Source organism: Squalius cephalus (genome assembly GCF_949319135.1).
Source record: "Squalius cephalus genome assembly, chromosome: 18".
NCBI classification, from domain to species: Eukaryota; Metazoa; Chordata; class Actinopteri; order Cypriniformes; family Leuciscidae; genus Squalius; species Squalius cephalus.
Genome location: NC_137139.1, coordinates 11,728,875 through 11,746,493, shown reverse-complemented (window position 1 = coordinate 11,746,493; position 17,619 = coordinate 11,728,875). Strand labels below are relative to the sequence as shown.

The window sequence follows — 17,619 nt, the reverse complement described above, 5'->3', positions numbered from 1 at the left end:
AGGCCTGCTAACCTTCAAACTTCGCCTTCCAACTGTGTTAAACCTTCCAACGAGGCTTGATCATGAACATAAAACTACTTGATCATGGATACAAACCTAAATAAACTGTAGATCTGAACACAGCTCCGTCTCAGTCTCAGGCTGTTGGCATGAGTAGAGATATGGAATGGTGTGACTGGTCAGAGACTAAGCAGTGCCACATGTTATCACAGGACACCTCAAGAGAGTTGCGTCGATATGGACATTAGCTGTCTCTCACTTCTCTTCACCATAACAATGGCAGCGGCCTTTTAGGGAGCGCTTTCAAGACCATTCTCCACTTATCTCTGAGGGTAAAAATAAACACAGTGAGCGAGACGTATGACCCCAACAAAGACCCCCGGCTCCAATCATATAAGAATCAAGAGGAGAGCCACAGCTTGCCTCTCGGACATTAAGACCACCGTTCTTTCTACATCTCAGCTGGATATCAGGTAAGAGGATTATATCTTGCATATTATGTACAGAAAAAATGAACAGTATGATGTACAAAATTTATGTTTAAAATAAGAATAAGAAATGTTTTGATGATTTAGAAAAACAATGTGTTTTTTGGTTCACTTCTGAGTTTATGTTATTAATATTCATTAAGAAATAATAAAACATTAATAATTACAATATATATTTTTTAATACAGAGTAAAAATGTCTGACAACGAAGAAGTGGAAGAGTACGAGTAAGTGTACCAATTTATCTCTCAATTATCATCCATCCATCAGTGACAAATATGTCTCTTAAAATATTTATTTTAGTGATATTAGTGTCCGAATAAGAATACTGTGCATTAACTGTCTACTACAGTCACAAACGCAATAGGGTATTTTAACACCATCTACTTGTGACTCATCTGATAAGCATACTTAATCTGAGAATTCATGCAGCTGTTGGGAAAGCACTTGAGCTATGAGAACAATGGAAATAACAGCACTATTTTGTCTTGTTCTCTAGGGAGCAGGAGGGTAAGTCTTGTGTTTCATAAAATAACTTTCATACACTGTAAACATACTGTTTTTGCTTACGAAAAGGTCAGAAATATCAGCCTTGCAGCTACGGAGTTTTAGAAAAGTGAAGTAACCACCTACTGTCGGCTATATATTGTGGTTTATGTAAAATAAATAACAACATTTTGTAACAACAGAGTTGTTCAAATATTGGTATTACACTGGAATTTGAAATGGTAGACAGTAGTAAAACCTTCAAACCATACCAGCTGATCAGGTTTTGCATGCGTTACCCTGCCATTTTAAAACAAAAATCATACATATTCGGACATGTAAACGTGGTGACAAGATATGGAGAACCGTCATGTAGATTAATGACTGTGAAATCTGAGATTTTCTTGTCAGTTGGAGAAGTTTTTCTTAACAAAACGCACCCAAAAGGGACGATGATATGGAAAAGGTGGAGTGGAAATATCTGAATGATCTGCATACCATCACTAATCCTTGTCTTTCAGTGCCACTTGTGGACAGATCTCTTAGCTTCCATCTTAGTGATAGTGTTTTGTTTGTTTGCTTATAACCTGCATTGCATGGCTTAGAGGTGCAAGAAGAGGAGCAGGAGGAGGTGCAGGAGGAGACGCAGCATGAGGAAGGTAGTGGACGCTTATCTGCCAAAGCCCATTCACTAACACTAAAAAAGTACTATAGTAACATGGTAATACCATATACCTGCCTCAAACACCTCGTTTATAGTCCTGCCATTACAGCCATGTCACCATGTAACATATTTGCATAATGCTGGCTACTTTGATTTGCCCTCAAACAAATGCAGTTACAAGGCCAGGAAGTTTACGTAGTTTCTGTTTGTGCAAATTGGCCGCCTTGTTGGCAGAGGTTACTTTCACTAACCTCGCCCACCAATGTCTGGTTGTGCCAAGACAAAATTACTAAAGAACTCTTGTGATCTGTCGGAAGCAGTGGTGTAGGGAGTTAAGGTGCGTTGTAGATACTTTTTGGCGCGATCGACCCGAGTGCTTTTCCTGAACTCGTTCTCCTCCCTTTTCCCATCACATATGTATGGAAGCTTGTTTCTGCCACAGAATTAAAAATAAAAACGTTATTGCAACTTTTTTTCTCACAATTGCGAGTTTACATCTTTTCTCACATTTGCGAGTTATAAAGTCAGAATTGCGTGATATATTTTCATGTTCTCATTCTGGCATGTTTATTGTCAAAAAATGAAAATATAATAAAAAAATAAAAAAAGAAGAATTGCGTGATATAAAGTCGTAATTGTGTGTTATAAAGTCACAATAGTGTTATAAAGTCAGAATTGTGAGATATAAACTTGCAATTCTGAGAAAAATCTTCCAGTTCCTTAGAATTGAACTTTTTAACTCCCAATTGCGAGTTTATATCTCACAATTCTGAGAAAACATTTCAGAATTGCGAGATATAAAGTCGCAATTGCAAGAAATAATGTCAGAATTGCGAGTTTATTTTTTCACAATTCTGACTTTATAACACGCAATTGCAAAGAAAACACTGATATTTTTACATAGTGTAAATAGAATCTATTGCTATTTGCACTTAATGTAAATAGCCGCTGCTGGAAGTTTATTGCTGTCAAAAATGAAATTGAATGACGGAGCGGCAGTTTCTTTCAGTGTTTTTCCCCTCCGTTTGGCCTAAAACACTGTGTTCGTAGCCATCCAGTTGGAAATGTTGACTACAAATACAGAGTTTTTTCAGATTGACCGTCAGTGTGTTCTCTCCATATTTACGATTCTTTGCAGCACTTGGCCACTGCCTATGCGTGATCCTTCACTGGAAACTGATAAATGTTTACGCTTTAACAATAAAAATCAACACCGTTATAACTAAAGGTTTGCTAAGAAGTATTTCCTACTAAAGCAAGGCGGTATTTGACTCTGGTTTAGCAAATCCATGTGGCCTTGGATGGCAGTGCATTATGAGTGTTGAAATGTTCCTACCTATCTGGCAAAAGGGAAGAATCTAATCTAATCAGATAGCACTGATCTGAAAATACCTTTCTACTGCATAGGCATCCAAGTTTTATTGAAAGCCCTTTTGCCAGCAGTGAAGTACCCCTTTAATATTAATAGAATTAAAAAAAAAAAAAAATCATAATAGGTTTAAACAATCCCTTACAATGCGAAATTACATTTTTATTCCGATTGACGTGGTTACTTATGACTTTTTAATTCCAACTGTGCTATAGTTCGATTACAATTGGTTTATTAGGGTCCATGTAAACGCAGCCAATGACTCACGCATAAAGTACCAATGTAAACTGAACAACGTAACCTACAGAAAGTCACTACCGCTAATTTCAGAGTCTTACAGTCTGGAAAAGACAAGTGAAATGATACAAACAGAGATCCGCGATCAGTGAAGAGTTTTAACGGCTCGGTCAATGAGATTTGAGGACCAACTAACTGAATTGAATTGAATTGAAATATCTTTAATGTCCCCAAGGGGCAATTTGGTTAACAACTAGTAGCCAACACATACAGATTTGCACAAAAACACATAAAACCATGAGATAATAAATAGATAAAAAACATAAATACACATGTACCTATAGTTTCTTGAGAAACCCAACAGCTAAAAATGATCTCAAATATCTGTTGGACCTGGCACGTTTTCGGTAGGTATACCTCCTTCCTGATGGTAGGAGGCAAAACTCAGAGTGTAGTGGGTGAGTGATGTTAGCCAAAATGGCCATTGCCCTCTGTGTAGCTCTGGCCTCGTACATATGCTCAATGCTGTTGAGATCAGTGCCAATTATTTTCCGACATATGCTTACAGTTTTTCCCAATCTGTTTTTCTTTCAGACGTGATCTATCAACATTAAAACCATTCAACTTTCTTAAAAAAAAGTCTCTGACTAGCTTTTTTACATTTATAGTCTGTATTGGTGTCAAAGTTCAGTTTATCATCTAAAATGGTGCCCAAATACTTGTATTGGCTTACCACATCTACCGCTATGCCATTAATCAAAGTTGAAGTTGTGGTTGGAGGACAACTGTTGTATAAATCAAAGTATGGTATTATCATTTGTACTACAATACTTTTTAGGTGTCGTCTGAATTCAATCACGCCAACGCATTTATATCATAGACAACAGTTGCGTGGCTGGTAGAGATTGCTGTGAGTGTGAAACCATCTGAGAGATTTGAGGTATGCTTTAATCTAACTGGCCTGCCACTACCCATCATGCCCATGCCCTCAGGAACTAACTCTCTCAATCTTCCACAAAAGAGTTCACCACAAGACTCTCCCAAAAGAGTCTTACACACACAGATTTTTTGTTTTGTTTTACACTCTCAATGACTAATCTCAAAAAGAATCTTTATGCAGATTGACACTTTGACACAAATTAATCATAGTTGACATTAATGCAAGCTAAATAGACTCGTCCTGCAACTTTCTCATATTTAGAGGCTCAAGAAGAGGATGCGGAAGGAGGAGGAGAGGAAGAGACCCAGGAACAAGGTGAGTCCTGTTGATGAACCCCTCAGTTTGACCTCAAACCCCTCCATCAAACAATCAGACAATTTGTGAATATTGGAAACTTTGCTATAATGTAAAAAGGTTGATAGGTAGTAAATATTTTAATGCCATGTCAGCAGCTGAGGCTGATTTATTGCAATAGCTGTGTTGTACATGTCCTACAAGTTAAACAAGAGTTGCATAAAAACAGTCAAAAAAATGTTTTACATGCTGTACAAGATGTACATATGATAAAAATTCTAAAGTTTTTTTCTGGTAAGATTTTATTAAGTCCTTAAGAGAAATTGTAAAATAAAAACGTAATAAAAACATAATTGAAATAATCGACATAACAAAGTCCAAGTTGCTAAACATCTTTCCCAATAGTTATACAGTATTATTCCAATAACTTATGATAGGGAGACAAATCTAAGCTCTGTTGAGAAGAGATGTGGTCAATAAACAAATAATATAAACAATGGGAGGAGATTATGAAGATAATGTTATGTTGGAAGTTATTTAAATGTTGAGTAGGCAATTTTTTTTATAAATATTTCTTCTGTTATACTTTTTGAAACTCTCTTCATATTCTGATAGCGATCAATAATAGAAGTGGTCTAAATATTGAAACATGTACATACTGTATATCTTCTGTGGAAGTCTCAGGATCAAAAAAAAACTTTGTCCAATCATTGCAATCGGACTAATTTCCTAACCTGGCTTTCAACGCATGTATTTCCATACCATACACCATTAGACAGACGTCAGTCACTGAGCGCTGCAAACAAACAGCAGTCGCCTTTTACAGTTCCTCCTGAACCAAAACAATTAGCTTATGCTGCGTTCACGCCATGTCGTAACTGTAATAACGAGATGGCAACCCGTGATGTTCACGTCCTCAGACTTGGATTTATGTGTTTCCATGTCAACACTATCAATGCTAATCTGCAGCAGTCAGGTGGTACAACTAGAGCTCTGCAATGTTGTTTACATTCATTATTATTGTAATAGTATGTGCTTTGAGACGTGAGGTAGTTTATCGCCGTCTCTTGTGATGCTTTGCAGAATCTGCTGTGTGTTCATGTGTTTTGAAGGAGGCGTGGCTTTAGAGACGCTCTGAAGGGAGGGTGGGATCTCATGCTTTCAAAGCTAACCTTTAACGACATTTAACGTCATCAGGTTTTGTTTAAATACCCCATATTTGTATTATTCCAAATAAAATAGTTTTGAGGTGAGAAGTTATGATTATGCATGATGGTCATAGTAAAGGTTGGCTTTACTAAAGTCAGGAACAAATCTAATAATCATGAACCAAAAAAAAAAAAAAAAAACAGAGCAGCAGAGTTAAAAATATTTTGTAGAAAGTTAAACAATGCATATTTATAATACAAATAAAATACAACTTTCCGCAAATCTTCCATGTAGCAACACTAAAGGTGATGATACACGGGGCAACTTTTTGGGCAATGTTGCTGGGCAATGTTGCCATCAACGGGCAACCAGGTGAGACACAGGGCCCACGACCAATCTAAATTATCCAGATAGAAATGTATTGCCCATTTTCAATGGGAAAGTGCCCAAGCAACGATCGCTCGGCAAGATTGCCCAGCAACATTGCTCAAAAAGTTGCCCTGTGTATCATCACCTTAAGGGTTAAACCAGAAGCAGATGAAAAAAGAATATAAGCAACATCAGTCTTTTGGAATTTGCACTTTGTTTTCATATTCAATTGTACCATCTGCCAAATGACTTATCAAAACATATTACCTAGCCACAGAAAGGCCTTCTAGATTGCATAGGCAGAAAGAGAAAGTTTGGGCATAGTTTTGATAGATAGTCATATCTATATTAAATCTGTGGGCAGAACCATGTTGAAGTTAGTCATATCTATATTAAATCTGTGGGCAGAACCATGTTGAAGTTGCATCCAAGCGTTGCTGTTTTTGTAAAAGGGTTATTGTTTGCACTGATAAAGATCTAAACCAAATAAACCAATAAATAGAATCAAATAGCAACAAAAAAAAAAATAATACAGAACCAAAAAAAAAAAAAAAAAAAAAAATTTGTAGTAATTGTTTAACAGGCTCATCTATTGTCTAATTCAGAAAACACTTTCTGAGGAAATTAAGAGAGAAAATTAAAATTCAAAATATCTTATTTTGTTCCACAGAATAAAATTGTATAGATAAATTGTAGGTATTTTAGTTTTAAATCAACTTTAAAATCAATTTTAAGGTAAGTCGATGAACTGTAAGGTTACTTTCCCCTCAATAGATTAAAAAAATATGCATAAAATAAAATGCATTATCGTTCAGAATATAATTTTCACTTTTATATAGTCGTTAACCTTTTAAATGACTTATATCGTATATGTATACCAGTGTATCTGGAACTGATCCATCAAATGATATTTAACTGAACTCATAACACACACAACAAATCTTAAAATATTTTGCTGAAGTGAAAGTGAAGCTGAAGTTGAAGTGAAGCATGGTAATTTCCCCATCATTCTTCTGTCATCAGTTTCTCATTCTGTCCCTCTGTTCTCTATGTCACTGGCAGTGATGCTCAATATCTTTCCATCTTTCTTTCAGATGGGGAAGATGCGACAGAAGATGGAGGAGGTATTGCACTGATTAAAGTCAGGAAACCTGAGATTTACCACTCTCCAGTAATTGTTTGCGACGTGTTGAAACCTGTATTACGACACACACACCCTTCTGAATGTATCATCAAAATAAGCATTAGATCATCCCAAATCCTTTTATGATAACATTCACTACAGAGAGAAAAAAAGACAGCTGTTTTGGTTGTAACCTAGTTTGCGGATTTAATGACATATTCGTCAGCATCTATAACCGTTTATTGCGCAAATAAACTGTAAAGTAAAAAGAAGTAAAAAGTATCCCTCATATAACTTTGAATGACTTCTGATTGATTGATTGTATGTTTCATTTTTCAGAAGAGTCCAAACCCAAATTCCTAAAGTAAGTTGATTTGTTACATTTCTAAAGATCAAGATCAAAAGTACACGATTTCATGTCATGCAGAATTTTGAAAGCCCATTGTTATATTTTTCAGACCTTTCATGTTGCCGAACCTCGTGCCCCCAAAGATTCCAGATGGAGAAAGAGTTGATTTTGATGTGAGTAAAATCCCCAGGAGGTTTACTGAGACTAAACTGCTTTGGTTATGATGGCTCAAGATTGCCACTTGTCTTTTAGCACCATACCCTCACTTCAGTTCTGCTATCCAAAGTTTTTTATCATCATTAGGGGTTCAAGCGCGCAGTGCTGAAACCCTATTATAAGGATCAGCATTCCCCCCTAAAAGTGATCGGGCAGACCAAACTGTAAGTCGTAGAGACTTACAAAGACTTTGATGGCTGTTAGTACTCACACCGCCTACAACGTCACCAAGGCCCGCCCTGATCGGCCTGACGGGGGCGCTACAACGGTAACAATAATTCCTAAACCATTAGGCGTAGGCTCAAGTGTATTGGAATCCTTGAATCAAGGCGGACAAATTGTCATTTGGCGAAATTTTCAGGTATTTTTGTTTTTTTGAAAAACTTTTGCGAACTTGTCCTAGGAACGGCCACAACGTTCGAAGTGGGAGGAGACACTTTTACTAAAATGGTTATAACTCAAGAACGGAATGAGATTCACCAAATCTCACCAAATTCACCAAACTCAGCGCAACTATTTAAGAGCTTATTCTGTGGTCGCGTTGAAAAGGACGTGGCGGAAAAAAACATGAAAACGGCTATAACTACTTCACCACTAGTCCGATTGACTTGAAAATTGGCATGCCGCGTCTTTGTTCGAGCTGCCATGATTGTCTATGTGTACATTGATGTATCTCAAAAAACATGTCCGCCATCGGCCAATGAATTACTGTTCTGTTAAAAAGCTTTAAAAAAACATATATTTCTTTAGTAAATTTCCTGTAATGGCTGTAAATTGTCTTTTTCTTCTATGATTTAAGTGGTTTCATGCTTGCTAAATACAACTTAATATCTTTTTATGCATATGTGCTTTAAGGCCTTAAATTGCTTGAACCCCGATAATTGCTGCTGGCGGCTATATTTATTATTATTATTACTTTGCAATTGAATTGGAATAGTTTTTTTTATAATTAATGTCAAACCACTCTAGAATAAAAAATAAAACATATATATATACATATTAGAAAGTACTGAAATATCTTGCTAAACAAAAACATTCATTCGTAGACACCAGCCAATCTGAACCTGCACAAATTGTCAGGCAACCTGTCACAGATACAATCTTAAAGGTAAATTTTTCCCCCCACAGGATATCCATCGTAAGCGTATGGAGAAGGATCTGAATGAGCTCCAGACATTGATTGAAGCTCACTTTGTAAGCCGTAAGAAGGAGGAAGAGGAACTCATCAGCCTAACAGACAGGATTGTGAGTGAACAATGCTGTCCCGGCCTCTGTTCATTACTATATGTATAGCTTCTATTCACAAATGAATTACTTACAAAATACAAAGACAGAGAAATGACAAGAATGCGCCCATTGAGACAAATGTGACCCAGACTGAAGACATTCCGGTAGGTCCATTAATAATCAGTTCAAGCCTGAATGTGACTCAACAGACAAATGTCGAATCAATCAGATCTGTCATTCAATCAGCCGCTCTGTCATTTTGAAGAGTAAACGCCACCATTAGCTCTTGTTGAGTGATCTCTTCCTGCATATAAAGCTGTCAAAGTTGTAACATGACTGATCCCGCAGGAGAAACGGCGTTCCGAGCGAGCAGAGCAGCATAGGATCCGCAGCGAACGCGAGAAGGAACGACAGAAGCGTGTGGAGGTCAGTAGAAACCGAACGCAGCGGGACGTTGAGCACTCAAGCAAACTGGTATTAGCTTTGCAAATCCTTTCCTGTGTTCAAATGTTCAGGAAGAAAGAGCTCGCAAGGAGGAAGAGGAAGCCAAAAAGAGAGCAGAGGACGATGCCAAGAAGAAGAAGACGCTCACCAATCTGCACTTCGGTGGTTACATGCAGAAGGTCAGAGTATGAATCTCGCTCAGAAAAAGGCTTTTTTTTTGTCTCCCAACATGTTGAGTGACAGAAATGTTGTCAACATTTATATATGTATAAAAAAAATGTTTTGCAGATAGAGAGACGGAGTGGGAAGAAGCAGACTGAGAGAGAGAAGAAGAAGAAGATTCTTGGCGATCGGCGCAAACCTTTGGACATCGATAATGCCAACGACTCCATTCTCAGGTTTGAACAGTCATTCTACAAGTAGGAGCAGGTGTAGTGCTACAACAGGTCATGCATTTCAATTTGTCCACAGTTAAAAAGAATACTCCACCCAGAAATGAAAATTCATCATAATTTACTCTTTTTTCTTCTGTGGAACACAAACAGTTTTGCTTCCCAATGACTTCCATTGAATAGACAGAAAAGAAAGTCATGTAGTGTTTGTGAATGACATGAGATAATGAGAGAAAAGCACACAAAGCAGAAAAACAACATTAATATGATAAAAAAGCACATTTATTATTAATAATAAATAGAGTTGTCAAACGTACCAGTAGAATACAGTCAGTACAAAAAAAAAAGGTTGACGATACCAGCATTTCTGCAGTACCGGATATATTCGGTACACACTGATAGACGCTTTCAAACACTATCCTTCATGTTTGTTTGAGCGCTCCTTGAGCATCAAAGGTTTCTATTTACAGCATGTTTTACAAGTGTTGAGCGTTGTAGCCAATCACAATCATATCTGTTGAGCATGTGAACGCAATGGCCTATCAGAGATGCCAGTCAGTAAGTTAGTCAGAATCCGTGGTTTCACTTTATTTTGATGGTTCCTTTAATACATTCTGTTGACTATAAGTAACGCTGCACCAAAATGTCTACTAACTCTCATTAGTGTATTAGTAAAGTTTTAGTAGACTGGTAGGTTTAGGGTTAGAATAATACTCTAATGAAAGTTAGTTGACATGTAGTTGCTAAGTTACTTATAGTCAACAGAATGTTCAAAAGGGACCATTGAATTGGAAACTGCAATGACTGACAGTAATAATCAACGGACGAGACAATTCAACAGTTTTTTTTCTCTGGAACTGAAATTGGCACAGAGAAGCACAACATTTTACTGCCATTGGTACCAAGTCCGACTACTGAAATTTTGTTACTGTGACAACCCTAATAACAAACAAATTCCCCCACCTAGTAATGTAGTTCAATAGCACAACTCTGTCTCGTCCAGTCAGATTTTTTTACTACTCCTTAACTTTTAGATTACTATTCTATACAAATAGCAATCAAGCAGATTTAACTATAAGAGAACGACACTTTCTCTCTATTTCTCATCAGGGAGAAAGCAAACGAACTGTGGAGCTGGATGCGTCAACTAGAAGCAGAGAAGTTCGAGTTACAGTACCAGTTTACCAGACAGAAATATGAGGTAAGGCTTTATTACCTGGAATTTTACTAGACCCACAGTCTCAACATGAAATCAGAAACAACCCTATTTACTTTCTTAAAACTTTTTTCTAGTCTCTATGTGTACGAGTCATCAGTGCACGTTATTCAAAGTATAAAAAGTCATCATGATCTCATTATCCTGTTCAGTGAGATATTTCGTGTTTTTCATTGTGCATCTCTCTACAGGTCAATGTCCTGAGAAACAGAGTCAGTGACCACCAGAAAACGTGAGTTCATCTATGTTTGTCCAACCTGATCTCATGAAAAAACGACTATTGTACGAGGTAGCGATTTTGAATGAATGCATACGATGCGATTAGTATGAAAGGAAGCATGAGGGTCCACCCCTAAACCTACAGTCATTATGTATGTTCACATGCACTAACTTCCATCAGTCTGGATGAATCCAGTCCGATTTCAGACTCTGACAATTCTGTTTATGTGCTATAATATTGTACTTTTGCAGGGCGCACTTTCCTGTCAATAACAAAATAAATACACATCAAAAGTGACAGCGGTGAGAAAACAGCAGGTAAAGGATTAGTTCAGCTCAAAATGAAAATTTCCTGATAATTTACTCACCCCAATGCCATCCAAGATGTCCATGTCTTTCTTTCTTCAGTGGAAAAGAAATTACGTTTTTTGAGGAAAACGTTTCAGGATTTTTCTCCACACAATGGACTTCAAATGCAACCAGAATGTTGAAGTTCAAATCAATGCCGTTTCAAAGGGCTCTGAAGTGCTTCAAAGGGCTCTGCACGATCCCAGCTGAGGAATAGGGTATTATCTAGCGAAACGATTGGTCATTTTCTAAAAAAAATTCAAATGTATATACTTTTTAACCATACTTGTTCGTCTTGTGCTGGTCTGCGACGCACCATGTACTACGGCATCACGTTGGTAAGGTCACGAAACAAAAGAAGAAAATAATATTAATAAATTAAAATAAAGATGTCGGACGATTTTGAAGTTGGAAGAGAAAATGAGATGGAATTTTCGCCTTTCCCTACCTTTTTAACCGGAGTACACAGACAAGATGAGGTGACTCGTGACCTTTCCAACGTGATGACGCAATGTGTGGTGCGTCGCAGACCAGCACAAGACGAACAATTGTGGTTAAAAAGTAAAAAATCAAAAAAGAATTTTAGAAAATGGCCGATCGTTTCGCCAGATAAGACCCTATTCCTCAGCTGGGATCGTGCAGAGCCCTTTGAAGCACTTCAGAGCCCTTTGAAACGGCATTGATTTGAACTTCAACATTCTGGTTGCCATTGAAGTCCACTGTGTGGAGAAAAATCTTGAAATGTTTTCCTCAATAAACTTAATTTATTTTCCACTGAAGAAAGAAAGACATGGACATCTTGGATGGCATTGGGGTGAGTAAATTATCAGGAAATTTTCATTTTGAGGTGAACTAATCCTTTAAGAAAGCATCAGATCATAGCGATGTGGATGTTGGCACCAGCTCTGCATTTCGGCACTCCAACCATGTCACATCACATTTATTTATATAGCACTTTATAGAATAGAACAGCTTTACAGTATTGATCATGAAAAACAGTGTCAGTGTTGTTTTTAAAAGAGAATTACACTTTAATTTGTACTACAAAGCAGCTCTCCACTCTGTTCATGTTTTATCTAGACGGACTAAACAGAAGAAATGAAATAGAAAAGATTTCCAAGTGAAAGCCAAACCTACTTATTACATAATCACCCCGGGCCAATGGTAGTACGAAGTTGTTTACTAGCTGAAAAGTTTCCGGATAAGTTCGCTTTGGCAAGCTGTTTCGAAGTCCCGAATTGAACTCCAAACCAACTTCGTTTTGGCCTGGTTTTGTTCTAAATGATGTCACACCAGTTGATTCTTCGATTTCGCTTGATGTTTATTGGGGCCTCAATGGTTATTTCTTATAACCATAAAATAAGCTTCCCAAACTAAACCAGAGAACTGGAGAAAGCCACTGTGATAATGCCACCGGAGTAACCGCGAGTATAATTGTCATTTTTGTCTTGTTGACATTTGTAAACAGAAAGCTGGCATACAGTAGTACTGTGAGGCACATTAATAGTTTCACCCCAAAATAAGTTTTTAAGCTAGTTATTTATATATTTTGCTGTAGTGTGTCAGTAGGAAATATTGTTTTAAATGTCTAAACATTCCTTTTGCTATTAACTGTAATAATCCAGTGAGATTTTTGTATGCTCAAGGAGTCAATCTACTCATCAACAAATCTGCATGAAGATTAATAAACTTGACACTCAACTGGTTCTGGCATTACTTTGGTTAACACATACCTGTGCCATTCTCTCAGGGTTTGGTATAGCTTCTTTTTTTTAACCCTGCTGGAGGACCTTCTCATGCAAATCAAACTCTGACTCATCCACTCCTGCCTCAGGCATGGGACACAGACACGGAGTGTTTGTGAATGCATTGTCAGACAGAGTGACAGACCTGTCAGCTGGCAGAGCTGCTTCTGAGGCAGAAAATGATCGTGGGAGACCGAACTAAAGCGCTCGAGGGCATGACGGCTTTGAGTTGCAATCTACTGCACTGCAAACTCAGCATTTACTGTACCTGTGCATGTCCAGCACTAACCTCTCACACACACGATTAGTCAGCAGAGGGAGAAGCTTTGCTCCAAAACCTAGTGAGCTGCCTATATTGACAGTAGTTTAAGACATTGGTGCACTCTTATATCTTAAACAAGATCATTCTTTGTGTAATTTAAAGGGTTAGTTCACCCAGAAATGAAAATGATCCCTTGATTTACTCACCCTCAAGCCAAGTGTAAATGACTTTCTACTTTCAGCCAAACACAATCAGAGTTACATTAAAAAATATCCTGGGGGGTATCTGGGGGGGGGGGGGGGGGGGGCAGTTCTCCTCTGGCCAATGAACGAACAGTGTATGATTATGATTCAGGCAGCATTATAGATCAGAAGTCAGATTGGTTTGGAAAAATCAGAATAGTATCCAGTTCCATCTGGTTTAAGATCAGAGTCATGCCGGTATGGAGACGGGTTTGTTGAGGTGTCTAGGTGCAGGTCCTCCTTCTGGTCTGGATACGGCCCGTATCCATCATGCGTTGTGGTCGTGTCTAGGCGCATGTCCTCCATCTGGTCTGGATACGGCCTGGATCCAGCTGATTACAGTAAACCTCGGAATAAGCAGAAAGACTAACGTTAGCGTAGATGCCATTCTTCTTATGATGTAACGAGTACATCGGGTGTTATAGGAAGTGTTCCCGGTTCCGGCTGACTTCATTTATGCAGCCTAATAATCATTTAACTGATTTGAATAATAGGAATGTATACTTTTCTATGTGTATGCCAGGTTAATGAGATGTGTTTTTAGTCTAGATTTAAACTGACAGATTGTGTCTGCTTCCTGGACAATGTTAGGAAGACTGTTCCAGAGTTTAGGTGCTAAATAGGAAAAGGATCTACCGCCAGCAGTCGATTTTGATATTCTAGGTATTATCAACTGGCCAGAGTTTTGAGATCGCAATAGACGTGAAGGACTATACTGCGTTAAGAGCTCGCTCAAGTACTGGGGAGCTAAACCATTTAGTACTTTGTAAGTAATCAGCAATATTTTAAAATGTATATGATGTTTAATAGGGAGTCAATACAGTGTTGACAGAACTGGGCTAATATGGTCATACTTCCTGGTTCTGGTAAGAACTCGAGCTGCTGCATTTTGGACCAGCTGTAGTTTGTTTATTATACGTGCAGGGAAACCACCGATAAGAGCATTACAATAATCTAGCCTTGAGGTCATGAACGCATTAACTAACTGTTCCGCATTTTTCATTGAAAGCATATGTCGTAATTTAGATATATTTTTAAGATGGAAGAATGCGGTTTTACAGATGCAAGAAACGTGGCTTTCAATTGAAAGATTGGAGTAGTGGAGCATGTAGGAGTAGTGTAAGCTCAGGTGAGAGTCGACGCCTCTCGTGGTTCAAACAAATAGGGCTGGGCAACAAACTCAAGCTCCTCCCACATTTCTCTGTAAAAATTCTCATTTTAGACTTCTAATTCGCATAGACAGTATAAGAAGTGGACAGAGCCATCTCATTGGAACTCAATTGAGATAAGTGAAGCCCATTTTTAGCGATTTTTTAGCACTTCCGTTCCTGACGCGCAGACTCAAACTAAGCTTGATGACGTGAGCAACCTGTCTGACAGATGTAAATATTCTAGTAGCTGTGCGTGCAAACTGCCAACGTTAATGTTGCAGAGACGGTGAGCTTGAGCAAAGAGTTCTTTGGCGTGAGTGAGCAGGAGTAAGTATTCTGATTAATTATTTTGTATAGTATTTATTTTAAAATGTAACGCCAGGGCTTCTCGCTTGACGTCCCCCCGATTGCCTGCGAGCTTCTCCTACTGTCTGTACAGTAATTTCTCTACTGTGCGACAGAGAGTCGAGTGGTTATGACGCAATCGTTAACCTATTTTTACAAAAACTGTTTCTACAGGGCCATAATGTTACATAGAAGGTAATGGAGCCCTTTATACATTGTCGTGTTTCTTTAGAAATAAATAATGGACAAATGGAGTCTTTAAACGCCTCAGATGTAAAGTTATTCACTGTCAAAGTGACGCCAAAATGAATGGGAGTCAATGGAATGCTAACGCAAGTGAAGTTCTGCTACGTGATGGCGGATGGCGGCACGCGGCCGGCTTCAATTTCCGGTCGATGGATTACCCGCTTGCTAATTCGTGACCGGTGTTTTGTTCATCAATATGTCATGCGTTGGGTCAGAGGTCACTCCTCCGCCGGAACTATACTCACATACGGCCGTTACTGGAAGCAGGGAATATAGTTTATAAAACTATCGACAATCAACACAATAATTAATGATCTTACCTGTCTAAATAAGTAACTTGAGCATCTACTCAGGATTTTTTCTATCATCAAATATTTCGTTTTTCTGCGTTCTGGCTTCAGATCTTTTCTGTTTTTCAGCAGTACAGGTACTAATTCTCCCGTTGTTTCCGCTGATAAAGCATGATAATTGTCCACTCATTTTCATGCCACTTTGCGCCAAACAGCACTACGCTACTAGCGTATACAGATACGCCTCAAGACTCAAGACATACTGTACATAATTATACTATTACTTACTTCTAAATATTGACTTAAAAAAATCAGTTAACAAAACATGGTTCATGGCGGTGATGTAAACTAAAGGCTGTTGTTTTCTTGGCTATTTTTTCTTCTATAGGACAAAGAGAACTAAGAGAGGCCTCAGGAAGTGAACGCTGTGCTGAAAGACACACTCGGCTCCTCACAAACACACAGAAATCATGAAGAGGACGTCCAGGAGAGCTGTGTATACTACTTCACTGATTCATTTGCTTTAATTAGTCCACTGAATAAACACTGTAGATTTTGTCTGTGTACAACTGAACACACAGAAGAAGAAACAATAAATAATAATAAAAACCCTCAGAAAATTAAGCTCCAATGGTATTTGTGTTGTGTACTCTATAAATAAATGCTGTTCTTTTAGACTGTCTATTCATCAAATAATCCTTTTTTTTTTTTTAATCAGTTTCCATAAAAAAAAAATATTAAGCAGAACTGTTTTCAAAATGAATTAGACATGTTTCTTGAGCAGCAAAACAGCATATTATAGATTCATAATAGAAAGCATATTATTTCTGAAAGATCGTGAAGACTGGAGTAATGATGCTGAAAAATTACATTTCAAAACATATTCGGACGACAACAACAAAATAATTTTTTTTTTAATCAAATAAATGCAGCCACAAAACATAATTCACTTGCAGTCAAAACAAAATGTATTCAGACACCTTCAACATTTCTCACATTATCACAGTTTATTCGCTATAGTGTAGAAAATGGTAATACAATATGACAAGAAGAGTTATCAAATCAGTTGTTTCACTGGTTTTGTCCATCCTTCTGTTTGACTGTGTCATAAATTAATTATGTTGAATATCTGTCAGCTGTTAACTTTAAGTACACTATTAGATAATATCAATTAAAGTGAACCAATTACCAAGCAATGCTTATTTTTGTTCAGTCTGTGGTGTAAAAAGGTCGCATTAGCAATTAAAGAAAAAACCTTAATGCAAAACATGGACAGTTCAAAGCGTCTGAACTATTTTTGACCCAAAATGTTTTATAAATTTTTGGGTATAATATGTCACGGTTTACTTTATTGTGCTATCCTCTTATAGTGTGCTGCACCCACTAATAAAAAAAAAAAAAAAAAAAAACTTAAAAATGCTATCTGGTGTCTGAATACTTTTTGGTTTGACTGTAAATTACTCTGAGGCAGAGGAAGATATTCATGCATATGCACAATAAACATTTTCACACCCAGCTCTTTTCTTTGATTGACCCCTCAGGCCTTTCTGTGGTTTAAGAGGCAAAGATGTCAAGAGATTCTCCTCCCAAATGACATGCAGATATTACCATTTGGCACAGGAGCATGTACTCTATGAAGTATGAACACTTTCTGCTATTCACATCATCATCATGTGCTAGTGCTTTAACATTGATAAGTGCCCATCTGAAACAAAACTCAATAAACATAGAAAACAATGACTCTACTAAACAACCATGAGCAGAACAGGCTAAACGCAGCACCAAAATGACCCTTGCTGAAGCCAGCG

General features: G+C 37.7%; 1 protein-coding gene across 10 annotated transcripts; it reads left to right on the top strand.

Annotated features, from left to right (window-relative positions):
- The first annotated feature begins 132 nt into the window (after positions 1-132).
- tnnt2a (troponin T type 2a (cardiac)) lies at positions 133-17,325 on the top strand. Of its 10 annotated transcripts, none has more exons than XM_079848611.1 (14): positions 240-473; positions 677-721; positions 1,580-1,633; positions 4,446-4,499; positions 7,091-7,120; positions 7,459-7,483; positions 7,578-7,641; positions 8,813-8,929; positions 9,260-9,337; positions 9,427-9,534; positions 9,644-9,753; positions 10,858-10,948; positions 11,155-11,195; positions 16,200-17,325. In XM_079848611.1, exons 7-14 carry the CDS (start codon positions 7,585-7,587, stop codon positions 16,231-16,233), a joined length of 636 nt encoding a protein of 211 aa, XP_079704737.1. In that variant the 5' UTR covers positions 240-473; positions 677-721; positions 1,580-1,633; positions 4,446-4,499; positions 7,091-7,120; positions 7,459-7,483; positions 7,578-7,584; the 3' UTR covers positions 16,234-17,325. The 10 variants fall into 10 exon arrangements, with proteins under 10 accessions (XP_079704739.1, XP_079704737.1, XP_079704741.1 ...); XM_079848615.1 differs by lacking the exon at positions 1,580-1,633 and adding an exon at positions 988-1,440 and having other exon boundaries at positions 334-473; positions 677-715; XM_079848618.1 differs by having other exon boundaries at positions 334-473; positions 7,462-7,483.
- The last annotated feature ends 294 nt before the right edge of the window (positions 17,326-17,619 follow it).

Coding starts and splice junctions, on each gene's coding strand:
- tnnt2a (XM_079848613.1), top strand. CDS start 7,585: ATGTTGCCGAACCTCGTGCCCCCAAAGATTCCAGATGGAGAAAGAGTT. Junction 8,930..9,259: donor TCAGCCTAACAGACAGGATT/GTGAGTGAACAA, acceptor CTGATCCCGCAG/GAGAAACGGCGTTCCGAGCG. Junction 9,338..9,426: donor AACGACAGAAGCGTGTGGAG/GTCAGTAGAAAC, acceptor TCAAATGTTCAG/GAAGAAAGAGCTCGCAAGGA.